The 27,725-nt window shown below is 39.1% G+C and overlaps 1 protein-coding gene across 3 annotated transcripts in view; it reads left to right on the top strand.

The window, feature by feature from the left end:
* The window catches only part of GMDS (GDP-mannose 4,6-dehydratase), a 682,863-nt gene that overhangs the window by 284,644 nt on the left and 370,494 nt on the right, over positions 1-27,725 (top strand). For all 3 annotated transcript variants that reach the window (XR_004031331.1, XM_030817234.1, XM_030817233.1), the window contains exons 5-6: positions 2,508-2,700; positions 3,514-3,618. Coding sequence is in view for 2 of the 3 variants with exons in the window: in XM_030817234.1 (XP_030673094.1) it covers positions 2,508-2,700; positions 3,514-3,618 (298 nt within the window). In the remaining variant the exon portion in view is untranslated. The remainder of the gene's footprint in view (positions 1-2,507; positions 2,701-3,513; positions 3,619-27,725) is intronic.

Genomic DNA, 27,725 nt, shown 5'->3' with positions numbered 1-27,725 from the left:
AAATCTTCCTGATCTTGGGTTAAGTAAAGTGTTTTTAGATATAACATTGTGAAAGCACACACAACAAAAGAAAAAGTAGATAAATGGGACTTCTGTGCTTCATAAGACACCTGTAAGAAAGTGAAAAGACATTAGCCCAGCACTGTACCACATGCCTGTCTTCCCAGCTATTCAGCAAGAGGATGAGGTAGGAGAATCACTTGAGCAGGTTTTGAGGCTATAGTTTGCTATGATTATGCCTGTGAATAGCCACTGCACTCCAGCCTGGGCAACATAGTGAGACCCTGTCTTTAAAAAAAAAAAAAAAAGGAATTAGGCCGGGCACAGTGGCTCATGCCTGTAATTCCAGCACTTTGGGAGGCCAAGGTGGGTGGATCACAAGGTCAGGAGTTCGAGACCACCCTAGTCAACATGGTGAAACCCCGTCTCTACTAAGAATACAAAAATTAGCTGGGCGTGGTGGCGCATGCCTGTAATCCCAGCTACTCAGGAGGCTGAGGCAGGAAAATCACTTGAACCAGGGAGGCAGAGGTTGCAGTGAGCCGAGATCACGCCATTGCACTCCAGCCTGGGCGACAGAGCAAGACTCCATCTTAAAAAAAAAAAAAAAAAAAAAAAGTAAAAAGACAACCATGATAATTGGAGGAAAGATTGCAAGTCATGTATTTGATAAGGGACTTGTATTCAGAATATATATATATATATATATATATATATATATATATATATAAAAACTTTTACAACTCAACAAATGACCCAATTTAAAAATGGCTGAAGGATTCAAATACACATTTCTACAAAAACAAGATACAAATGGCTGATAAGCATATGAAAAGATGCTGAACATTACTTATTAGGAAAAAGAAAAACCACAATGAGATACCACTTCACACCACTAGGATGGATATAACAAAAAAGACCACAACAAGTCTATGTAGGATGTGGAGAAATTGGAACTCTTATTCATTGATGGTGAGAATGTGAAATGATGCAACCATTTTGGAAAATGGTCTGATAATTCTTCAAAATGTTAAATATAGTGTTACTGTATGACCCAGCAACTACATTCCTAGGTATATACTCAACCAAAGTGAAAACATGGTAAGCGAAGGAAGCCAGTCACTAAAAACCACCTACTGTATGATTCCATTTGTATGAAATATCCACAGTAGGCGAATACACAGTGACAGGGCTGTTGGGGTCAGAGTTAGAGTTGGGGACCAGGGAGTGGCTGCTGATACTAGGCACTGAGGTACTGTCACGGAGTTTCTTTTCGGGGTGATGAAAATGTTCTGGGCTTAGATGGTGTTGATGATTGCATATACTGCTGTGAATGTACTAAAAACCACTGAATTGTAAACTTTTAAAAGGATGAATTTTATGGGTGTGAATTATATCTTAACGAACCGTTATTAGAAAAGAATAAAAATAACAGGCTTCCAAATTTGCCTTCTTACCTTTGAAAGATTGTGGATGAAACATACTTTTTTTCTTTTGATCTCCCGGCAGCCACATGACCTTTACTCACAGGCCTAAATGACATGAGTTTAGTGGTCTAAATAGGGTCCCTGGTGAGCAGTTGCCTGAATACCGTTTGCCCGTGCCAGGGGACAGCTTCTGCTCCAGGGCACACATGCAGGACCCAGCAGTAACGAAGGCCAGTGACCTTACCCCTCAAAGGGGTTTTTCCAGGTGAGGATTCACGAGGCAGCAGGGGAAGCCTGTTTGCACCGTGCCCAGCTATATTAGCCTACGAATAAACCAGTGAAAAAGATTTTGAGCCTTATTATTTTAGGGGATTTAATATTAGATTATTTTGTTCATTATGTGTAAATAGAATAATTTCAGAAAGCATATCAGTCACACTTGTTTTTAAAAAGTGCTCTAAAGAACTGCAAAATATTGAATTATTCCTCAGCATTCTCTTAGAAGTTAGTTCATATATACATTAGCATCTTGCTATATGCTCTGTCTCATATTAAAAAAAGATTATACATTCGTGTAATAGATTACAAATTCATTATTGTACCTTTAAAATAGAAAATAAAACAACCCTTTTAAAATTCAACTGTGTTCTAAAGCACATGTTCCAAAACTTCTCTGTACATAAAAATCAACGGGGGCTCATTAAAAATGTAAATTTCCTCGGTCCCCAACCCCCAAGAGATTGGTTCAAACTGAATTTTTAAGGAACACCCCAGATAATTCTGAGGATTAGGGTTTGCCCTGTAATAAGCCATGCCCTAAACTCCAGCCTAGAATTAGGAGTAGTAGAAGGGTGGTTAAAGTGTTCTTCACATTACCATAGGTAATTAATAGGAATTAAGATATTTTTAGCGATTTGATATTGTATGCAGATGACATCCACATTCTTATTGTGCTGTTAGAAAATAGTATTTTCTCACCAACATTTCACAATGTGTGAAACTGTAGTCTTTGTCCCTGCTGACAGCACCTTTGTGCTGTGAAGCTATTAATGCAGCCCTGTCTCCGCCTGCTTTCTCCAGATTTCCTTTGACCTCGCTGAGTACACTGCGGACGTTGATGGAGTTGGCACTCTACGACTTCTAGATGCGGTTAAGACTTGTGGCCTTATCAACTCTGTGAAGTTCTACCAAGCCTCAACAAGTGAACTTTATGGGAAAGTGCAGGAAATACCCCAGAAGGAGACCACCCCTTTCTATCCCCGGTCACCCTATGGTGAGAATGCGTGTGCACACCTGAGCTCATGTGTGGCGTTATCTGTGGGTGTGGGGGGGTGTGTTTTTTCTTTCATTCTGTTCATGTCTCACAGCTGAAGTCATTTGGGTGTGAGGTTAACATTAAGGTAGACTAAAGTGACTGAACTTGTTGAGAAGCATACCTTTATACGTTGCTAACTACAAGTATTTGCTGCCATTGCCTTCGGGGTGAAATTACCTTCTCACTTCACCAACCCATGTTCATTCAACCCTTCCATACAGATCACTTTAAATGGAAAATCACACCCAATGTGATTCTTTTTCTAAACTGTTGTGAGATTATACTGAAGTGATAAGGTTTCCTGTTTTTTTTTATTTTCCATGAAAGTTTCCTTCAGCTCAAAACCTTAAAAAAAAAGACCATTAAGTCTAATATGTTTGTAAGGAGAATACTAACGAAAGACTTTAGTGATAGCATTTCAAAGCAGTTGGAATGTTAAGATCCCCATTTTTTTCCATTCTAATTCCTCAAAAGTTAAAAGAGAGAGAGAGAGAGAGAGAATGAGAGAGAATAAGATCTAAGAAAGATTCAATAAATTAGATTGTCAAATAGTGCACTGTGGGCATTACAAAAGTAAGAAATTCTTAAAATATTTCCTGATGAACATGATTAACTGGCATAGTAATCTTTATTTTGTCTTTGGTTTTTGATACGTTTTGTATTTCGACGCATTACAAATTATTATTCTGGCAAGTTGTTACTGTTTAAGATGGGTGAAAATCACTGTCTTTTATAATAAACTTCATTGCTTAAAAAAAATTATTCCAACAGGGGCAGCAAAACTCTATGCCTATTGGATTGTGGTGAACTTCCGTGAGGCATATAATCTCTTTGCAGTGAATGGCATTCTCTTCAATCATGAGAGTCCCAGAAGAGGTCAGTAAATATATTAACTGAAAAGAGAATTTCAGACTTGAACAACAACAAGTTGCATGTGTATTTGGTGTATGTACTACAGAGACTGAAAAATTTCCTATGTGTATCTAATTATTATGAATGTCAGAGTGGCAAATGAAGAAATGTATACCCAGCCTTAGTTTTTTGTAATTTTATTTTGAGTTTGTGGGGTTTTCAATTTTAACATTCAAAACTGAACAGTGTTCCAGTTTTACTATTTTAATTAGTAGGTCTTATCAAGCATGTTTTCAACCTGAGTATTAGGAAGCTACTATACGAATACAAAGGAATAAGTAGGAAACTAAGGATTGTTTTTGGAAATTACTCCTATTCAAATAGACTCAATTTGTAGAATCTATGTTATTTTTTGACTTTGAATCAGTTAGATATTCAGTATTCTTTCTTTACATTTCATTAAATAGACATCCAGAAATTACTGTGCTTCTAGAGTGTATTTTAAAATAAATTTGAAATCAGTTTTTTAACAAGATTTAAAAAAATTGACACATAACATTTTTATGGAGTACATAGTAATGTTTTGAAACAATGTATAGTGATCAAATCAGAGTAATTAGCATATCTGTCACCTCAGACATTTATTGTATGTTTGTGTTAGGAACATTTAAAAGCCTCTTTTCTAGCTAATTGAAAAATACATAATAATATGATAAACTATAGAGCACTCTACAGAACACTAGAATTTCATGTGTCTGTCTAGCTGTAATTTTATATTCTTATAAGTACCACACGCTAACCGATTGTGCCACTGGAGCCACAATTTTATATTCTTTAAGAAATCTCTCCTTATTCCTCACTCCCTTGAGGTCAGCTCTTAATTTAGAAGTATTATCAGATATTTTTGGAAAACTGTATTTGTTTGCATTGGCTTGTTGCCTTTTCAGAGTTGTTGATGAGACTGTAGCAATGTGCTAGTTCTCTTGTTCCCAGTATTAAGTAAGAAAATGTGTATCCTCATCATTACTTCTGATTTACTGAAAGAATGAGAAAGCTTTCCAAAGCATGCACATGCTTTACAAAGTAAAAATTATCTGTAAACCTTCCAAGAAGTTTTGTTAAATTTCACTATCATTTAGATTTTTAGTCTGAGAATAAATGTGAAGTCCAATGTTATAAGTTGTTTCATGACCAACAACTAGTAAGCATATAATTTTTCAGTGAAATTTTATGTGACTATATAGCTACCTAATTACACCAACAAGTCGTGAAGAAAGATTAAAGTGACAGGTTTATAAAGGTATCTTTAGCGTCAGTACGTTTTTATTTTATAATTGCTTAAGTTAAAAATTCCCATGATGGGCTGTTAAAGCATAAGAACCCAGCCTGTCATCACATTGCCTGAAAGGAAACCAAGTTCACAAGCAGCGAGAAAGATTTCTTTAATGCATTTTGTGGTCCTGGGTGCCAGTGGTGAGGGAGAAAGGAAAAGGAAGATCCTAGCTGTGGTTGCCTGCAGCATGTGCTATGAGGGCGCCCACAGAGTCTGCCCAGTCATGGTAATCCTGCCTCTTTCTCACAAACATGTTCATACACATTGTGTGGGTTTCTGTGTTCTTCCTCCCTCAACTTTTCCACCTGCAAAAAAAAAAAAATAAATAAAAGTTAATTGTTGTGAATCAGGTCAGGATAGGGATAAACATTCCTGGGTTGCAAAGTAAAAAAAGATAAATTTAAATATAACTCCCCCTAATTCTCTCTTTGTGTACCCCCTAATGAGAACTTATTTTTTGTCTTTGTAGATGTTAACCACTAAAAAAAAAAAAAGAAAAAAAAAACATATTTTAAGGCCAGGCACAGTGCCCCACATCTGTAATCCCAGAACTCTGGGAAGCTAAGTTGGGGGGATCACTTGAGCCCAGGAGTTTGGGACCAGCCTGGGCAACATAGTAAGATCCTGTCTCTCAAAAAAATAAAAAACAAATCAGCCAGGTGTGGTCGTGTGTCCCTGAAGTCCTAGCTACTCGGGAAGCTGAGTTGGGAAGATTCTTTGAGCCCAGGAGTTCGAGTCTGCAGTGGGCTGTAATTGTGCCACTGCACTCTAGCCTGGGCAACATAGTGAGACCCCTGTCTCTAAAAAAATTGTTTTAAAGTAATAAAAAATATTCTAAAATAATACTTCTCCATTTAAAATAAAATTATAAAGTTCCCACCCTCGTGATAACTGCCAGCCCTATCCTCAGACCCACTGTTAACATTCCTTCAGAAAAGTTCTATCTCTCTTCAAACATATAGAGAGAGTTCTGCTATACATATTGTTCTGCAGCTTCAGGCTTCTATTAAATATCTTTAGGAACTTGACCTTAACTGTGGCATACACCATTTTGTTTTGTTTTATTATATGCCTGGAAATCAATGGTTATCACATTTTTAACTATATAATCAAATAATGAGAAAAAGACGTGTGTGAAAATGATATTAATACTTTGATATGTGATGCCTACTATTTACAGCATTTCTTAAAACTTGACAATTAATTTTCATATTAAATTAATCTGACAGTAATGTTGTTTTCTGAGGAGATTTCTTTTCCAGACTGAAAATTCCATAGTGGTAGAACTGTGTTGTATTTGTACATCTCCAGCTTCCAGGCAGTGCCTAATTGCTAATAAGCATTCAGTAAATATTTTTAAATGAATGAATAAATGAATATCTCATGTTTCAGGAACACCTTACTGACTTGGAAGCTAGGTGGTCTGAATTACAGAAAAATAGAAATTATATAGATATTTATAAATATCTATATATTGTTGATTTTACTCATATAGTAATTAAAGCTAATAAACGGGCCGGGTGCAATGGCTCATGCCTGTAATCCCAGCACTTTGGGAGGCCGAGGCAGTTGAATCACTTGAGGTCAGGAGTTTGAGACCAGCCTGGCCAACATGGTGAAACCCCATCTCTACTGAAAATACAAAAAATTAGCTGAGTGTGGTGGTGGGCACCTGTAATCCCAGCTACTTGGGAGGCTGAGGCAGGAGAATGGCGTGAACCCAGGAGGCGGAGCTTGCAGTGAGCCGAGATTGCGCCAGCCTGGGTGACAGAGCAAGACTCCTTCTCAAAAAAAAAAAAAGCTAATAAATGGTTTTGAAGTAAATATTCAATCTGATATACATTAATAAACAGATAAAATTCATTTTTTGTTAATAATCTTTGTAAACCTAGAATTTCCTGTGGTACTTTAAGTGAGTTTATTAAGTTGGTTGAACATTTACACATCGGTCTTCTTGTTCCCTGTTATTACAAGGAACAAACCCTTTTTTTTCTACATGGTGTGGAAAAACCTTGGTAAACCTCAGTCTGGTCCTGGGTATCCAATCACCCATGCTGAATTTGTAGAGCCCAAGTTGATGCAGTTTTTGGAGGCCATATACTTTTTCTCTAACAAAGTATAATTGTCAAAGGTGCCCTCTCATTGCATGAATAACATTTCATGAGAATTTCTGACTTTCAAAAGTGGGGAAAAGTATTTTTTAATCTAACAATAGGCTAAACCTGAAGTTGACAATCCAGGATTCATGGGCCAAATCTGGCCTACCAGCCTAGTTTTGAAAATAAAAGTTTTATTGTAATACAGGCAGATGCACTTGTTTATATATCATCTATGGCTGCTTTCACCTATGGAATCTTGTAGTGTGCAGAGCCTAAAATATTTGTTGTCTGGGCCTTTAAGAAAACATTTGCTGGTTCCAGCTGTAGACAGATCCTGAACATTCGAGAAACTTTCACTTGGGTTGATTGTGGGTTTCTCCCATGGTAGCAATGTAGTCTTTTAGAAAGATTTCCTATAAATGTTAAAGAGCATAGTGAACCAGTCCTTAAGCAGAATTCTGAAGTGCTTTGGCAGGTTGGGGTTCTGTTGTACTTCACTGCTGTACGCAGGTAACCAAGTGCTCCAAAGGATCAAGCACTATGACCAAGTGCTCTAAAGGAAAGCTAGTTGTCAGTGATGTATGAAACCAAATAAGCTAGTAACGGATGATGTCTACGTAGCATAGTTCGTCCAACAGCCACAGCTCCTGAGCTTGGGCACTTGCTCTTTCTGGTTGTGACTGCCTTCTGTGTCTTTTCTGCATCCCAACCATTTTTGGTTTTCTTTCTTTTTTTTTTTTTTTTTTGAAGACTTCATTTATTGATTTAGGTTTTCTTTCTAAATATATTTGTTTTGAGAACCGTGTAATACATCTAGAGATAGTAAGAATCACCTGTGTTAGCATCAGATCAACAGTTGGAAATCATTGATTTAAGGAATAAAGCCAGTAATCTACTGACTTTGCACCCCTCAGTCAGCCGTCCAGTCACTCTGCTGGTGAAATAAGAGGTGGATGGCACTTGTACTATAGGCTTGCTTTTTATAAAATGGGAGCACTTTAGTAATATTTACTACAAATTAGTAAGAATAATAGAATTTTAGTAGTGTATGTTTTATGAATAACTATTACTATGTATTATATACTGATATTCACAGACATTAACCAGGTGCTTTCTTTCATATATACTCAGTTTTTTAAAATAAAAAAGTAGGCTATCATAACCTGCATAACAAATTTTGGTAAATGATGGACTGCAATGGTCCCTTAAGAGTATAATACTGTATTATAATAAAAAATCACATTTTTACTGTACTTTTTCTGTGTTTGGGTATGTTTAAATACACGAGTTTAGGCATATGTTATTTTATTGTGCTTCATAGATATTGCTTTTTTTTTTTCTTTTCAAACTGAAGGTGTGTGGCAACCCTGCCTTAAGCAAATCTATAGGTACTATTTTTTCAGGTGTTCACCTCCTGTCTCTGTGTCACATTTTGATAATTCTCCTAATATTTCAAACTTTTAATTATTATTATATCTGTTATGGTGATCTGTGATCAGTGATCTTTGGTTTTACTGTTGTGATTGTTTGCAGGCACCATGAACTGCACCCATAAAAGACAGTGAACCTATTCCATAAATATTGTGTGTGTTCTGGCTGCTCCATGAACTGGCCGTTACCCCCGCCCCCCGCCCACCCCGTTCCCTGAGACACAACAATATTGAAATTAGGCCAATTAATAGCCCTACATTGGCCTCGAAGTGGAGGAAGTAGTTGCAGATGCGGGGGAAATAGCAAGAGAGCTAGAATTAGAAGTAGAGTCTGAAGATGTGACTGCTTTTATCGTGTGCAATCTCATAATAAAGTTTTCCCTGATGAGGAGTTGCTTCTTATGGATGAACAAAGAATGTATTTTCTTAAGATGGAATCTATTCCTGGTGAAGATGCTGTGAATGTTGTCAAAATAACAAAAAATGGGTTTATAATACTATATAGGTTTAGTTGTTAAAGCAGCAGCAGGGTTGAGAGGATTGACTCCAATTTTGAAACAAATTCTACTGTGGGTAAATGCTATTACACAGCACTGGATGCTACAGAGAAATCTTTCTTGAAAGGAAGAGTCAGTGACTGCAGCAGACTTTATTGTTGTCTTATTGTGAGAAATGGCCACAGCCACTCCAGCCTTTAGCAGCCACCATCCTGATCAGTTAGCAGCCGTCAACATTGACGCAAGACCTCTACCAGCAAAAGGCTCAGATGGTCATTAACATTTTTCAGTGAGAAAGCAGTTTTTAGTTAAGATTGTACAGGGCTTTTAAAAGCATACTATTATTACACGCTTAATAAACTGCTTTTTCCTTTTGTATTGTTTCTTCAAACCTAAAATTGTATATCTACCTGGCTGTTCCATTACATATCTTTATTTTTATATTTACATACATACAGTATTCTTTTTGCCACAAATGTGGATATAATGATAGCTTTCTACTGGAAATACAGATTTACATTATCTGTAATAGAGAATAGATTCTCTATTTAGGGAAGAAGGTTTTGTTTATTATCTCAAACTATTTAATATCCGTGAGGAAATTGACATATACAAAAATTTTCTTGCCTTATTACATTTCTTTGAAAAACTAAACAATAAGACTTGTCATAAAGATATTAATTATTATATAAGTTGTAAACTATAGGGAAAATACTGAGAGGTTTTTTAGTTATTTAAAAATAGTTCATAAATAAGTATATTAGTTTCTTTTCAAATATGTTATTTACCAGTAATAAAATCTACTCTTAAAGATTATGCTATAAATTGGAACATTGGAAGCAAGCCTATTTAGTAAAGCTAGCAATATTTCTAGTTTTGACTGTTTATTACATTAGGAGGTAAATAAGAAGAATAACTACTGTTCATCACCTATGTAATGTAACCAGTTGGGCTAATTATGTCTGAATTCTTAACATTGGCAGAGTACTTTGGCATGCCATAAATACAAATATGGTGACCTTTACAAAACTGTAAATAACACTAATATGAGTGTATTCTAAATTAAGAAAAAAACATTTTGCATGATAATTAAGAGGAAACAAAAAATACATTCTACCTTCTACTTTTAGAAGGTTAAAAAATTTAATGATTAGATTATCCCTGATTTCCTAATTTTGCTGACAGTAGCTATTGTGAATAAAGGGTGAAATACACATAATATTCAGCATTCTTTTTTTTTTAATGTGATTTTTCAGTTTTCAGTATGAGGGTAGAATTAGCGGCTTAGATTTCCTACACTAAGAACCGTAGTCTCAGTTTCTGTGAGACTTCCTAGCATCCACGTCCTGGAGGAGAAAGTCCTGACCCAGGGGTGTGCACGGAGAAAGTTGTTCTGTGCTGCCGGCTGTCGGCAGGCCTGGCTCTCATACCGAATAGGCCTTTGCTTTCCGCAGGAGATCATTTGAAGATTTCCGTCTTTCGATGAGGATATTTTTCTTATGTTGACTCATTTTAGTCTTTCAATCGTTAGGAAAGTTTGGGCAATGTAGTAACCTCTACTTCTGGGACTGACTGAGGAGGCGATGTTTGGTTACATGAGCCTACCTCGTGGGCCGTTGGTTACCAGCCGTGAGTCACTCACAGGGATTGGCTTCATCCCTGGATACCTTTAGCCTGAGTAAGAAATCACATTCCATGTTGACAGCATTTTTCTTCCATTCTCCTCCCGCTCTTTTTCTTCCCTCAGTGTTTAAGAATGGGACATTTACTCAGATCTACTCTCCCTGTAGATCTTCTTTTCTCTTTCTTTCCATATTTGCCTAACTCCTAATTGAGCCTCTCTTCTACTTGCCATACGTAACTTTGCTCCTCCCTCTCTGACCATGGGGCCTTGCAACAGATTCCATCACTACCTTCTTCCCCCAGGAGCTCTTCAGTTGCTAAACTGTCTGTTCAAAATTTCATGAGATCCTAGTAAATACCACCAGAAAGCTGGTTTATTTTGTATTTCATTCTGAGTCATGAAGAATTTTTTTTAATCATCTCCCAGCTGAGGAATCAGAGGCGTTTGGCTGTCATCATCATTATCATCATCATCCTCACTGTGAAAAACGTATACTCATTAGCTCTTTGTGTTGCATTTGACATAGTGATTTAATACTCCAAAGGTACTTTTAGAGACATTTTGACTAACTTGCTAAACTTACAAATTTTTTATGTGTATGTGGAAATGAAATTCACGTGTATTTCTATTTTTCTCTATTTTTTAATTTTAAAAATGTGTATTAAGCCATTAGATACTATTTTTTCCTTGAAAGAGCTTCCAGGGAGCAGCCAGTTAACATCCACCTGTATGTATTCTCCCAAAATACCCTCAGAATTTGTGAAAAAGGAATTTAAAGCTTCTTCCATCTCACTTTTTTCAGCAATGAGGAAACAGAAGCAGCATGAGATTGAGTTGTCCAAGGTCGTGAAGCCAATAAATGCTAACACTGAGACCAGAAATAATCCTAGGAGAAGTCATGTAAATATTGTACATATTTGTGGAAATAACATATATATGAATTTTAGAGTTGAACTTGAGCAAAGAAACCCCTGTGGCACTGAGTGGGCCACTTCAGCTTGGCAGTGAAGCCAGTGGACAAGTTGGAAACTGTCTCAGCTGCTCTTATCTTTGTAAAAGACCATTAGTTTGCTTAAAGGCAATATTCCTTTAAGATGTTTGACAGAAATAATTACAATAAACATAGTTTTATAATATTAGAATATAAATGTGATATGAAATAAATAACTTCTCTTGCCTGTTATCAAGAAGTTGGTAATAGGAAGAACTAATATAAAAGACATTAAAAATCAGGCCACGCATGGTGGCTCATGCTTGTAATTCCAGCACTTTGGGAGGCCAAGACAGGAGGATAACTTGAGGCCAGGAGTTTTAAACCAGCCTGAGCAATATAGTGAAACCTCATCCCTACCACAAAATAAAAAACAAAACATTAAAAATCATGTGGCAATGGGAAGCTATAAAGTACTTTAAATATACCCATAATTAACAGTGTGAGACTACCACAAATGGATGGTGTACTAGCACTGTTTAGATATTGAGCCATTTCTAGATGATATAGGACATTCCTCTAAATATGGGCTTCATAAGAAATCATATACATCAGTCTAAACACAGTATTCACCTGACTGAAAGAATCTGACATTTTTAAGGTTCATGAACTTGTGGTTTTGAGTTTTTGTCTTGAGCATTTCTTTAGCTGCCAAGTATTTTGCTTTATAAAATGTCTGACTGTATTTATGTCTTTATAAATTAATCTTCGGAATTTTTAAAATAATTCATGTAAAAATTACTTGTCAAAATTTAAGTAAAATTTTGGATAATTTTCCTTTTGATTTTTTTTCTAAAGATTGTCTTTATTTGTTGCTGTAAAGATAAGATTAATGCTCTAGAATGGTGGTTCTCAACTAGGGGTGGGGAATGGGGAGAGAGTGACTTTTTCCCCCAGAGGACATGTGGCAATGTCTGGAGATAGTTTTATTGTCCCAACTGAGGAGGGGCTACTATTGGTGTCTGGTAGGTAGAGGCCAGGGATGCTGCTGAACATCCTACAGTGCCCAGGATGGCTCTATGACAAATGACTGTCCAGTCCAGGTGGTTGATAGTGGTGAGGATAAGAAACCCTGCCCCAGAATGTCATCCTTCAAAATGTTCTCACAGAATCTATGTGAATGCCATCTGTAACAGATGAGATGAATGCCATCTCATTTTTTGTTACACTTCACTTTTACTTCACAGTGAATTCTTCATAGAACAACAGTAGGGTCTCATTTTTCTTTACAGATCACCTTCACTTTACAGTAAATTCTTCATAGAATTTTAGCAAACATTTACGTGAACACCAAAGAAAAACATTCGGATTCAAATAGCTCCAGGGCCTTAAGTATTATGGTCTGCTGCAGGTCAGACCCAACTCAAACTCAGGACGCTTCTAATCATTGGAGGCTGAACCCTCACCTCAGTGACCCACTGATTCACGAGCCAAGTCAAGGTGGGTTTGGGACCCTCCCAAGCCTCCAAAATCAATGAACATGTTTACTTTTTGTTAATTAGTTATAAGAATAACAAATTTTTCATTTGGGAATAAGTTGTAGAGTCCATGATCTGGCTTTGATATAAAACAATGGTTAGAACTGATTCAACTGAAAGATTATCTTTCAATGCATAGGATTATAGTAATATTAGTGTGAAAGGTTCACTGCATATGAGAATTTTCCTTTAGAACTATTAGAATTCATAGATGTTTTCGTGCTTTAGGGAATAATATAATGCATGATAGAAATTAGGTAACTGGGACTTGTTTTCACTTAATCACAATAGGCAGAGAACACTTTCTTTCTGTGTAAATACGACATATAACATATCTAAATAAAATAATCTTTAAAAAATTACTGAATATTTGCCAGTTTGGCAAATTCAAATCATGCACTGTAGAAGTATCAAACAGGCAAACCAGTCAAATACCTTAATATTTTATTTGTGTTTCTAGCTATAAAGGTGCTTTGTGGCTTTTGTAGATGAGCATCAGAGCCTTCATTTATTGCAAAAAATTTTAGCAGCCCATTGTGAAATCAGGGGATGAAGTAATCTCCCGTTGGAGTTCAGTAGAGCATTATAGGTTTTACACAATACCATTTGTCTCTCCATAAATGGTTATATTGTTGGCCACTACTCTTGGACCCACCAGGTTCTGGGTAGCCTTTCTGGTTGGGGCACAAAGTGACATCATCTGGTTTACCATTGCATTTGTAGACTATGATACTTCATAGATGACATGTACACTTGGCGATCACAAAGCTGTCTGGCCCGTGTTATTCTTTGTGGAGAGATGAGGTGTAATTGCTTAAACATAAAAGACTTTTGAAGCAATACTTGGTCTAATGCAGGTGCTGATTACCACCAAACAAAATGAAATCCCTCCCATCTCCTGAGGTGAGACTTCTGGAATTGTTCAATTGAATCAAGGGTTTGTTTTTCAGTGTTTTGTAATGTACGTGACATTTATGTTTGAAACCAAACTGATAACTGTCTGATGACCTGTAGCACAGTTCCCCGCAATATAGCCAGGCAGTATACACGGAGAATTTGGCCACGCATCATCAGCTGTGTGCATTTGGGCAAGTCACTCAGATCTCAGTTTCTGCATCTGCACATGGAGAGGTTAATAACGCCCACCTGATGGAGCAAAGTGCAGCTCTGTCATTTCAGCTCACTGTGAAGGTGACGGGGAAAGCTTACAGGGAAAAGATGAATACAATGCATAGTAGATTTTGAAGATTTATTTCGTATTTCCTTTCTCTTTTCTTCCCTCTTCCTGTATTTTCAATGCTGAAAGCTAGAGAATTAGTTTTCTTGCTCCTTGCCTTCCAAAGTGAAAGACCCTGTTGGAGGCAGCTCTGTTAGTGAGATTGCTGTGTCTACTGGCATAAGAGGACAGTGAGAAAGGTGAACGCTGCAGTGCCAGCCAACTGAAGATGGTCTGAACCAAAAGCCAAGAATCTTTCAGTGATGTTGACAGATAAAGCAGAGTAGTTCACCGAGACATCCATGGATTGCAAAAAGATAAAATGTAAATAGTATTGAAGAATTGCTGGAATCACAGGAAAAGCCATCAAAACGAGATTTTGGCAGGTAAACCAGTTAACATTTGAATTAGAAACGTCAAGAAAAGACGATGATGAATGAAAGGCTTATGGATAAATATCAAGGTTGTGTGAAAGATTCTTGAGAAAATTAGTGAAACTGTCAAGTATTTTTTTTTTTTTTAATAGAGACACAGCCTCACTGTGTTGCACAGCGCTCAGGCTGGAGTACAGCAATGATCATAGTTCACTGCAGCCTCGGACTCCTGGGCTCGAGAGATCCTCCTGCCATTGCCTCCTGAGCAGCTGGGTCGACAGGTGTACACTACCACACCAGGCTGATTTTTTCAAGTATTTTTTTAAGTGATACATGTATTTTTTTAATGGTCCTTTAAAAATCTTACGTGAAATTTATATGGTTGTGTCAAAAAAATTACAAGAAGAAAATCTTACTTTACTTTGTGACTAGACTAACAAAAATTACATAGATGCAGTTGTAATTTAAATTTTGTTAATTTTAAGTGGAAATTTTTTTTTTCAAAATAACATTCTTAAGTTTTCAAAATTTAGTTTGAGTCAAAACTTTCTTTTCCACTATTTGTTATGGAATATTGTTTGCCTTTTTAAGTGGTTCACGTAAGGATATAGAAATGTTCAACTACTTGAACTCAGTCCAGGTTCCACTACGTACTAGATGAACAACTCTGGCCAGTTTCTCAATCTCTCTGAGTCTCAGTTTTCTCATCTGTAAAATGGGGTAATCATAGTGTTCACTTAAGGTTGTTATAAGCATTAAAGGAAATCGTGGAAGTGAAGTTATTAGCACGTCATTATTATTACCATCACTGCTGCTAATGTCCCACCTAGAGAAGTAAGCTCAGTTTGTGCCACCTCGCAACTTAAAATTAATACACAGGAGGAATAAAGGGGAAAATGCATAAAGGAATATATGACTTTGTTTTCTCTGAACAAGTTAAAAAAGTTAAGATTTCAGAGCTTAGTAAGTGGTAAGTAAAGTAGGTAAGATCTGGTAAAGTAACTTATGGGATATTAAATATTAAGTGCTAGAGAATAATGGTCTTTGCTTCTGTTGTTTATGGGCTAATTCCCAGGTATTGTTATTAGATGTTTCTGTTGTGGACAAACTCTAATGATTCCTAGAGTAAAAAAAATCCCAGATTAAGCCAGATTTTATGTTTCAGAAGGCTTGCTTCTGCCTTCTATTTCTGTTGGTAAGTTTAAGATTTCTGAAAAGCAGCTAAAGCAGGATGTACATGAGGATAACCAGCCCATGAGGGTACACAAGTAAGGAAGTGAACATCAGTGTGGTCACAAAGAAACCCTCCTGGCAGCAAGAAAGGTGGGTTTTCAGCACAATTATATCAGAGGAATAAGGGAAGCCCTAGTGCCCACACAGTGTAAAGAAGGCTTGGTAGAGGTACCCAGGAAACAGCTCAACCTTGGCCTCAGTGCCTCTTACGACCCTAACAGTTAATTTGTAGGAAATAAACCTTGTTTTAAGGAGGATGAAGGTGCTTCTCAGAGGAATACTGATAAATTTTTTTTGAGGAAGACAAAATGTAGGTTGGTGAGAACCTTAGTACTAGCATATCCCCATTCTGGCTGGCAAACGACTGTGTGGTCCCAATTTCATGGAGAACATTTAATTGGGAGTGCTGGACATTGAGGAATGTTCCATAAATCTGCAAGCACAAGGAAATATTTCCCTATAGGAAGCAAATATTAAGGCAGGGAACTGAAAATATAAGAAAAGAAGATAATCTGCTCTTCCACTCCCAGCACTAAAATGAGCTAATATACCATATGCGAAAAATGATCTATTTACTTCTTTCCAAAAAATGTGCAGAACTCGCTAGACACCATTGAATTCTGCTACATTAATTAAGATTGATGGTTATTAAAATGAAATTGCTTTTCTGAGCCAGATTTGGGGGATGGGGATTGCAATAGTTGAGTACTCCTTGTGAAACATGCCTAGAGAGCTTCGTGGCACTCCTGCCCAAAGGAGGGCTGCCAGCACATGCCCGCTGGTGGCTATTGTGCCCATTCACTTTGAGCCTTGGTGCAGGGGCTGTACCTGACACACGCTCCTGCTTTTCTGCAGCCAAGGGCTGAGCATGCCCTGTGATCACTTCCCGGAAAGCCTTCGATACCTGCTTGATGTATTCAGCATATCCCCCTTTCTTTGGCCGAATTCTAAGTGCATCTGATACTGGAATTTTTAAACACAAATTCTTCTTGAGAAGTGTAGAGTGCTCTTGAGCTAATGTCTTAGAATTTTTAAAAGTTTCAACTTACGGGACTGTTAGTAATGTTAGTAATGATAATGATAGCATAGCAGGTAACATTTATTTAGTTCTGACCATGTGCCAGATGCTCTGTCACTCATCTCTTTTAATCCCCATAATAAAACTACGAAGTAGTTGTAGTTATATCCATTTTACAGGTAAGGATCCTGACAGGAGTTTAGAGAAGTTAAATTACTCTCCCATAGTAGTAAAGGATATAGGATTTGGACTCATGCGGTTTGACCCTAGAACTGTGTGACTGTCCATTACCTTGTGCGGCTACTATGGTGGCCTGTCCCTTCCATCACATTTCATTGCCCCAGTGAGCTTTTTTCCAGTTACATCAGCTGCCTTTCCTGGCCCTCTAGTTTTTCCTCAAGACCATTCTTCCTGTTTGACTTTTTGTTGCTTCTTTCCTTTCCTTATTTTTCATTTTAGGTTTGCTAAATTCTAAATTTAATTAGAAAAGGAAGTGATGGAGTAAAATATGGAAGCAAATCTTCCACCTGAAATTTTGCCACATAGGTGACATAGAAACTGGGACTAAGCTGTTACGCTGTCTTGTAACTCAGTCTGTTAACTTTAAAAAAACTGTTTCATGGTGTTTAGTTTATAGACACTATCCTGGGAATACCATGTCAGGGATACTGCTGAATGACAGATACCTTTGGTTTTAGTATTATCTATAGTTTACCTGTTTTACATGGTTGTTAAATCTGCTTTTCTGTGATTCTCTTCACAATATTTGTTCTTGAGTGATTTGAAGAATGTTGGGGATTTTTGTTGGTGGTGTTTGTTGTTTAAAAAACGGTTTCACGATGTTTCCCAAGCTGAAATCTAACTCCTAGGCTTAAGCAATCTTCCTGCCTCAGCCTCCCTAGTGGCTGGGTCTATGGGTGCAGGCCATGACCCCAGGCTTGAAGAATATTGGGTTCACAGACATTGCTCTCATGCAAATCAGTTAAGGGCCTCTGTAGCCATATGTGCATACTCTAAAGTTCAAGCCAACCGGACCATAACCAACCACAAGAAAAAAAAGTGTGAAACTTTATCTCCTTGCATATTATGGTCTGTTGTCAGCATGTGTTAAAAACATCCCATCTAGTACTGACCAAATGCTTTTTTTGCTCATTACCTAATTTCCAGAAAGTGTACCTTGGGCCGCACTCCTGGTGCCGCACAGGCTCAGTCTCTGCCGCCGCTCTGGTGAGCTTGAGAGGCACGCTGCTGCCTCCTGCATGCCCGTTCATCTCATTAGGCTTGTGGCTGAGAACCCCCCAGTTATAAAGAACCTCAAAAAGTTTTAGATATGATTCAGGCAGAGAGGTTAAGTCACTAGTAAGAAAGCCGTAATTTCCCTTCCTTGCATTTTTCATTCCTTAATATTACTTTATATTGTATATCAACAACTAAGGCAGTGTTTTCTGACTGGCACACAATTCCTGGAAGTCATCCTTTATTTCTAATTATGCTTGTTCTTGGAGTCTGACCCTTCTTGAAAAACTACTTGAAGTCCAAATCACTAATTAGCAATAGTTATTACAGAGGAGGCAATGTTACTTATTTTCCTTGGGTGAATTAATATCTTTTGTATGCATTTGTTTTCAGGGTATTGCATATATTTACTTTTCTGTGACAGAATAGAATCACGGAAACTGTCATGAGAGCCAAGTAAGATTCTTGTGGAAGGAGACATGATTGCATCATTTTATGGACATTTATCTTGTCCCAATTTTCTATCAGATCAAGAATTTGAATCAAAGGTCTTTTGAAGATTTCGTTACTTTGCAGCCTTTATGCTGGGTGGCTATAAGCCAATACTATTTTTGTTAAGTTACTTTGAACGTGAATTTTTTTTTTTTTTTTTTTTTTTTTAATTTTGAGACAGAGTCTCACTCTGTCACCCAGGCTGGAGTGCAGTGGCACGATCTCGGCTCACTGCAAGCTCCACCTCCTGGGTTCACGCCATTCTCTTGCCTCAGCCTCCCGAGCAGCTGGGACTACAGGCGCCCGCCACCACGCCCGGCTAATTTTTTGTTTTTTTTTTAGACGAAGTCTCGCTCTGTCGCGCAGGCTAGAGTGCAGTGGTGCCATCTCGGCTCACTGTAAGCTCCACCTCCCGGGTTCACGCCATTCTCCTTTCTCAGCCTCCTGAGCAGCTGGGACTACAGGTACCCACCACCACGCCTGGCTAATTTTTGTATTTTTAGTAGAGACGGGGTTTCGCCATGTTAGCCAGGATGGTCTCGATCTCCTGATCTCGTGATCCGCCCACCTCGGCCTTGGGATTACAGGTGTGTGCCGCCACACCCGGCTGAGTGTGAAATTTACAGGAAGTGGCTCTGCCTTACTTCTTAAATGTCACTACACTTCCAAGTCGAGATGGGAGCTAAAGAGAAATTGTAATCCAAGAGGTCTCAGTATGAGTGTCCTCAAACAGAAGTATGAACATTGTCCTTCTGTGAAATAGCTCTATCAATTCTGAAGTAAAGCCCAAACATGATGTGGAATGATGTGGGATAAGTCATTTTTAATGCAAATAAGTCATTTCTACAAGAAGGAGTTGATTTCAGAAGATGATATACATGTCTCTGTATTGTTCCATGTGTTTTTCATTCTTATATAGACTGAATATATTGAATTTGATACTCTCTCTGTCACAACAGAAAGTTTTTATCTTTCTCACATCCCTCCTCTATTTGCCCCAGCTCTGATTATAGAGGTAAAAGTGTATACAGAGGTCCCTACAAACATGAAGGCAGAGAAGAAACCCTAATATGTGTCAGAAGAGAGACAAGCTGCCTCGTGTGACCAGATAATTTCTTTGTTCTGAACTGGCATCTGTGGTATTACATTTATTCTTATTAGTATGCAAGTCCTTGAAAAACAAATGTATCAGTGGAAGCATTTAATCATTCCTGAGACTCTGGAATTATGGCAGAAGCAATAAGAGAATCAGGTTCATTATGTCCTAAGTTTGTAAATGTAAAGATACCTTCCTGTTTAAACTGTGGAATAGCCCTGCTCCCCTCACTCTCCCTGCAGAAAATGTTGATTGAACACCTATCATGTGTTATGTACTGTGTTAGACACTGGCGAGACACTACAGAGACAGAATAGAATGCTTGTCTTTAAGAAGCTCACAGTTGAGGTGAGTAAACTGAAGATTGCAGTGGGGTGTAATGAGAGTAGGTAGCTTGTGCAAGGGTGATGGAGGAGCACAGAAGAGTGACAGCCCGCACCAGGGGAGGAGTCAGGAAACCCTTCCACTGAGATGACACTTGGAATGCCAGGCAGTTGGGAAGCAACTATGGATACAGATGTTTCTCACAAACAGAAGGGGCCGTCCAGAGAAGGAGAAGACACCTGTGCGGGCTGGGGGGTCTGCACACAGTAGGATGTCACTGGAGAGATCTGTGAAGGGGACAGGGCAGGAGGAGATGCTGGGGATGGAGCCAGTGACAGGGCACACAGGAGCTTCCGGCCCATAGGCAGTTTATAGCCATTGAAGAAAGAGGCTTGTGGTTGCATTTGCATTTGGAAGTCATGAGTTTTCAGGACAGGTGCAGAGCGGGAAGAGAGTCAGGGCAAAGAGAGTAGCAGTGACAGCAATCCAGTAAAGAAAATGATAAGGGCCTGGGCCAAATGGAATTATTCGCCGAGTTTGTGCTTGTGCGTCTATCAGGACTCTGGCTTTAGAAATGGCAAAAAACAAACCTCACTCTAAGCTTAAGTGAAATAATTGAAGATAGAGCTGTATGGGTGTTACCCAAGTATGGGAATGGCAGGAATGTCCGATTTCAGGGACAGCTGGAACCGGAAACTCAGATATCTTCAGGATTCTCCCTCTTTATCTTCTGTCTCCATTTTTCTTTCTGTCTTGGCCTCATCTTTTCAGTCTAGTTTTTTCTATGAAACTAGAACTGGGATCACTGCTACTTTCAGTCTCGCCACCTTGGAGGAAAACTGTTTTCTCTCTCAACTCCATCTGGAATGGCTTGGGGTAGGGCCTTGGTCAGGTTTCCGCTCCCTCAACCAGTCCCAGTAGCCAGTGAGTGGTTCTTTGGGCCAGCTTGGGCCAGGATCTTACTCTTGAATAAATCAGTGCAGTCAGGATGGCAGGGTCAGGCTACTCCCGTTAGAACCATGTGAAGTAGGAAAGAGCACCAAAGCATGCTTTGGGGAATGTGCATTGAGCAGCCACCTCATTTGTGGCCTGCTAGAGGCTGGGTTGGGGAGTTATTTAGGACTTGCTGAAGAGACAGACTCGGAAGGACTTGATGGACTTGGTGAGCAGTTGACTAATGGAAGACTGAGAAGGGAATCAAAGAGGACTCCAGGCTGCTGGGTGCAGGGTGAGACCATTCACCATGCAGGGCCATCCAGAAAGTCGTGTTAGCTTGGGGTAAAAGGAGAAGCGAACTAGAGCTAATGGTAGTGTCTCCTGAGGTGAACAGGAGGAAGATCTGACTAGGAAGTTGCAGGTCATCATGACCAGGCAGCATGAGCCTAGCTCTCGCTGGAGAGTGCAGTCAGCACAGGTGAGCAAAGGTTCTCCCTCAGACTCAGGCCACAGTGTAGGAGCAGAGACAGTGGGAGAGGTGAGGGAGGTGGCGTTGAGTCGTGTAGTCAGAATGGGGTGTGTGTTTAAGGTTTGAGCAGGAAGAAAAGTCCTCAGAACATCTGAACTCTGCCTTCCTGCGTTTGTGTTCTCCCCACCTGCTCTCCTGTGCCCTGGAGGAGCTGTCTGGAGCTCCTATCTGCTACCACCTCCTTGAAGACTTGGCATCAGCAATTCTCACCTCTCTCCTGGATCAGTTTCTCCGTCATCACTAGATCTTTCTCTCAGCATGCAAAGAAGCTGCTTTCATGCCCGTCTTGAAATGCAGTCCTCCCAGTCTCACCCCCTTCTCCCCTTGACAGCAGAAGTTTTCAGAAGTTGTTTGTGCTCCTTGTCTCCGAAATCTCACCTCCATTCTTTCTTGAGCCCTCTCCTTCCTTGGACTTTTGTCCACCTCTTTTGGAAGCTCTCCCATCAAGGTCACTTCTCTGTCCTTGTCCTTCTGACCTGCAGTCATGGTGATCACTCCCTCCTGGATACAGGCTTTCCAGACTGTTAGGATACTCCCGTGCCCTTGCTTTCCCTCACTGCTTCCTCCTCATCTGGACTGTAAACATTATATCATCAGTGTATTTGGTTCTCTGACCATTTGTGTTTTGTTGCTAGCATTCCTTTCTTGGTGGTCTCAGCCGGCCTCAGAACTTGAAATATCATCCATACATAAATAGTTCCCAAATGTATGCCCTCAGCCTGGACCCTCGTTGGATGGCCAGGCTCATAGATTCACTCCGGTGTTAAATGAAGACTCACCCTTGTCTCATCCTGATTTAAGTATTTCATGTTTATTAGCTCCCCGATAGTTTTGTTGGTGTATGGAATGAATAGAGATACTTAAAAGCTATACATTTGTTTTGATTTGGGGGATTTTGTCTTTGCGGGGCTGTTTTATTTGACTAAGGCCGTGGTTCTCAACCAGCGCAGTTTTGTCCCCCCAGGGGGAAGTTGGCAACATCTGTGAACATAATTGAGGGGGTGCTCCTGGCATCTACTAGGTAAAGGCCAGTGACGCTCCTAAACACTGCAAAGCACAGCACAACCTGCAATAAAAAGGACTTATTCAGCCTTAAATGTCAATAGTACCAAACTGGAGAAAACCTGAAACGAAGACTTACACATTTGAATTATCTCACTGTCAGTGGGAAATGCATTGAACATTTGATACAAATAGCAAAGTAGTTTGAACATTTCTCTTTAAACACATACTTTAAATAGTTGCCGGAAGGTGGTAGCTATCTCAGACAAATGCACATTGTGAATTGTCCTCTTTAAGCCTGAGATTCCTTTAAACGTGCCTATTGGATTTTGAGTACCTGCAGTTAAATAGTGTTGCCCTTGGCAGAACTTAGTGAGCAAATGAGGTATGATCTCTCTGATCTCAGTCGTCTGCTCAGTCAGCCATGACCTTCTCAGTGTCTCTTCTTTCTACACCCTGTCTCCACTGAGCCATGGCCCAGGCAGTTCACAGTGGGGTGGCCAGAGATTACCAGAGGGGAAAAATGCAGGGCCCCAAGGTGGAGGTTCATGTGGGGTTCAGGATAAATTGGAATGATTTCTGTTTTCCAATGAATATTGTCCAAACTGTCATTGTACTTTATCTAACTCCAAAAAAATCTTTAAATCAAAAGCTTTTGGATGAAGTACTGAGCAATGGAATAGAATTTTTGTTAGACAAATTTTGGTTACTTCAAGTACCATTTGGATGTGGATGGATAATTTTTACATATGTAAGTGCACATACACAATCGTGTGTAACTGTATACACACAAACAGTAAAAATTGCCACAGGGCCATAGGAAATATACATTTGAAAAAGAAGTAATTTTGTGTAGTGTGATAAGTAGAACTGCCCCTAGTAGGACTTAGTGAACCTCCCGTGGGGTCCCTTCCTTACATCTACGGCATCATCAGAGGGCGTCCAAGGTTGCGTTTTGTTTTTAAAAATAAATCTCTATTGAAGTCATACATTGTGGAAAAGATTGTGACCTAATATCCAATCAAATTCTTTAATAAATTGGCTACTATTCATGTCTTAAAGGCAATTCCATTGTTTTCAGTTTAATGCTGGCAATTTAAATTGTGTTTTCCAAATTTTGTCAGTTTTTTTCCTTTAACGTTTGTTATAGAAGATAGAGATGTTGGTATGCTTTATAATATAATAGAAACTTTAACATGGACTGTGTGTGTGTGTGTATATGTATGTGTGTATATATGTGTATATATGTATATATGTGTATATATGTATATATGTGTATATGTGTATATATGTGTATATGTGTATATATGTATATATGTGTATATGTGTATATATGTGTATATGTGTATATATGTGTATATGTGTATATGTATATGTGTATATGTGTATATATGTGTATATGTGTATATATGTGTATATGTGTATATATGTATATATGTATATATGTGTATGTATGTATATATGTGTATATATGTGTGTGTGTGTATATATGTGTGTGTGTGTATATATATATATACTTGGGTCTTTAGGGAACACCCAGCCTCTTTAATCAGTAGATAGCAGTCAAGGGGAAGAGCAGAACCTTGTTAACCTGTGCATTCTGGAAGGGGATGAGCATCCCAGGTGTTAGTATCTCCTGGCCCCCAAGAGAAACAAACAGTGACTGTCTCAGGAGGAAGCCGTCATTTGCATTGATGTCCTCTGGTCTCCAGCAAATTAAGGTTACTAAACATGAACCCTCACTAAATGCACAAGGAAACAAACCACCATCAGTCAAAGTCAGCATAAATAATAAATAAGTCCCCCAAGAACTTCAGATATTGGAATTATCTAATTCAGAATATAAAATTACAAAAACGTGTAAATGAAGATGTCAAATCAGAAAAAATAAGCAAGCAAGAACAGAATGTAAAAATGTCCAGGCAGGTTTGGAAAAGAAGCAAAGAGAACTTTGGATGTGCCAAAAAAGAAAGAGAGAGAGAGAGAGAAGGAGAGGAGAGGAGAGAGGAGGGGAGGGGAGGGAAGGAAGAAAGGGAGGGAGGAAGGGAGGAAGGAAGGGAGGAAGGAAGGGAAGAAGGAAGCGTTAAATGGCCGACTTAGATTGCCGAAGGACAATTAGATGGCTATACAGAAATTAACCCAGACTATTACAGATAAGAGCAAAGAGATGAAAATTACCAAAAAAAAACCAGAAATCAAGAGAGTAGAAAGTAAAAGGAGTAGTCTAATATCCTTTCCCAGAAGAAAATAGAGTGAAAAGAGGCAATATCTAAAGAGATAGTTGCTGAGAAATTTCTAGACTTGATAAAAGAGTCACAGATGCAGGAAGCACCATGGACCCCAAGCAGAAAGCCATGTGTAGACACATTGGAGTGAAACCCCAGAACACCAGAGAAAACAGGAATATCTTTACATTAACAAGAGAAAAAAAGACATTACATTACCTACAAAGGAGTGACAATTAGACCGGAAACACACTTCTCCCTAGCAAAAACTGCCATTACATTACCTGCAAAGGAATGACAATTAGACCGGAAACACACTTCTCCCTAGCAAAAACTGCAAACCAGAAGACAGTGGGAAAATACTGTCAGCATGGAAAAGAAGATAATTTTCAACCTTGAACTGTGCACTTAGCAAAACTTCTTTCAAATACGAGCTAGTTAATTTTTCCACATTAAGGGAACTTCTAAAGAATGCATTTTAAGAAGGGAATTTATGCCGCAAGAAAGATGCAAGAAAGAATGGTGACAAAGGAAATCGGTAAACACAGGAATACATACAGAATTTTCAGTCGGAAATTATAAGAAGATGTATATTCCCCTGAAGAAGGAGACCCAAGGAGCTATTTAAATTAACTGAGGAAAACTTGCAGAGCTGAAACAGAGGGGAAACTTACTTTATTACCTCTAAATTCATCTTCTACAAATGGAGACCCTGTTTGGCTATTATGCTCACAAAAGGAAGGTAGTTACCCTTAAAATGATGTTTAAGTGAGGAAACAGTGCCCCACTCATGTTTTATCATGTATTTCAAGTATCCCCCCTTTTTTTCTTTTAAATTAGTAGAGAAGGGATCTTGCTGTGTTGCCCAGGCTGATCTCAAACTCCTTGGCTCAAGTGATCCTCCCACTTCCCAATGTGCTGGGATTATAGGCATGAGCCACTGCACCTAGCCTATCATCTCAAATATTCTAAACCTTGGTTCTTATGGTGGGTTGGGTGGTAGCCCCCAGAAAAGATATGTCCACATCCTCATATCTGAACCTATAGATGTGACCTCATTTGGAAATGAGGTCTTTGCAGTTATAATTAGTTAAGGATCTTGAGATGAAGGGATCATCCTGGATTACCAAGGTGGGCCCTAAATCTAATGACAAGTGTCCACATAATAAAGAGAAGAGCCAGAGACACAGACACACATTGGAGAAAGCACGACTCCTATGGTGTGAATATGAGGCAGAGATTGGACCAGAAGCCGAGGAATGCCATCGCATACGGAGACAGCATCAGGGTCTCCTCTAGATATTCTCGCAGGAGCATGGCCCTGTTGGATATTAGCCTTCAAGCCTCTAGAACTGCGAGACAGGAAATTTTGGTTGTTTGAAGCCACCCAGTGTGTGGGAGTTTGTTATGGCAGCCCTAGGAAACTAATACAGTCCTTAATAGTTAATTTATACTTGTTTTTCAAAAACAACAAATTAAAATTTAAAAGAAAGTTCAGTGTCTGCTATTAATAGAACAGAATGTTGAAGCTTTTTTCTAGGCGTGCTTTCTTTTCTTGTTTCTCTTCAGAATGGCATCTACCTACAGTCAGGCATCACAGAGCCACAGGGATTCGTTCTGAGGAATGTATCATTAGGCAGTGTCATTGTGTGAAGGTTGTAGACGTAGAGTGCACTTCCACAAGCCTAGATGGCATATCCTGCTGCACACCTATCACCGCTAGGCTACAAACCGGGACAGCAGATCACTGAACACTGTAGGCAGTTGCAACACAATGCGTATTGGTGTATCTAAACATAGAAAAGGTGAAGTAAAAATACTATATAAAGGACAAAAGATATGCCTGTATTGGGCAGCTGTATTGTAATTTTTTTTTTTTTTTTTTTTTTTTTTTTTGAGACAGAGTCTCACTCTGTCGTTCAGGCTGGAGTGCAGTGGCATGATTTCAGCTCACTGCAAACTCCACCTCCCAGGTTCAAGCGATTTTCGTACCTCAGCCTCCCAAGTAGCTGGGATTATATGCTCGCACCACCACACCTGGCTAATTTTTCTATTTTTAGTAGAGATGAAGTTTTACCATGTTGGCCAGGCTGGTCTCAAACTCCTGACCTCAGTTGATCTGCCTGCCTCAGCCTCCCAAAGTGTTGAGATTACAGGCGTGAGCCACTGTGCCTGGCCTCTATTGTAATCTTACCGGACCACTGTCATATAAGCGGTCCATGCTTGACCTAAACGTTGTTGTGTGGCATGTGGCGCTATATGGGACGTAGATGTGGCTTATTTGACCTAGTGTTGAAAAGGGGGCAGGTGGTGTCTTCAGGTGTTTGTGGTACATTCTGAATGCCTCCTGGTTTCAGCTGATGACTTGCTGGCCTGAGCTATTCCCTTGCCTCATGGCCACACAGGAGGTGGGATTAGTCCCACTTCTGGCTGTGCCTGGTGTCTGCTGCTGGTAAAATTCACAGGCTTTGCTTTCCCTAGGTTCATGGAAGGAGTGAGCTTTACTCCTAAGTAGTCTTAGCCTTCAAGCCTCAATGCACCATTTCAGGGACTGCCTTAGGGTCCATGCAGGCCTGCTGGCCCTCTTGCCACTGCTCACATTGAGCCTTACTTCACTGCTTACTGTAGCATGATATTTTATTTTTAGTGTGGATTATGATCCCATTTCATTGGTAAGAGAACTGAGAACTTAAAACACTTGCTTAAGATAATAGCACTGACAAAAGTAGCAAGCAGAATTATGCATAACTAACGTAGTGTGTTAGACACGGTTCTAGTTTATCTACCCTGAAAATTTTGTCCTTTGTCACAGCTGGATATTAAAGCTGAACCTGTTTCCAGGGCATGAGATGGCCTTCCATTTTCACTCCCAGCCCAGACTCCTCAGTGCCCACCCAGGATCTGTGCTCGGGAGATCCCTCTTCACCTGGGGATTTTCTTTTATTTCTTTGAGGCTCAACTTTGTAATTAACAAAATAGGAATAGTAATATTTTACCC

Source organism: Nomascus leucogenys, chromosome 8 (genome assembly GCF_006542625.1).
Source record: "Nomascus leucogenys isolate Asia chromosome 8, Asia_NLE_v1, whole genome shotgun sequence".
NCBI lineage: Eukaryota > Metazoa > Chordata > Mammalia > Primates > Hylobatidae > Nomascus > Nomascus leucogenys.
This window is presented reverse-complemented; position numbering and strand designations above follow the sequence as displayed.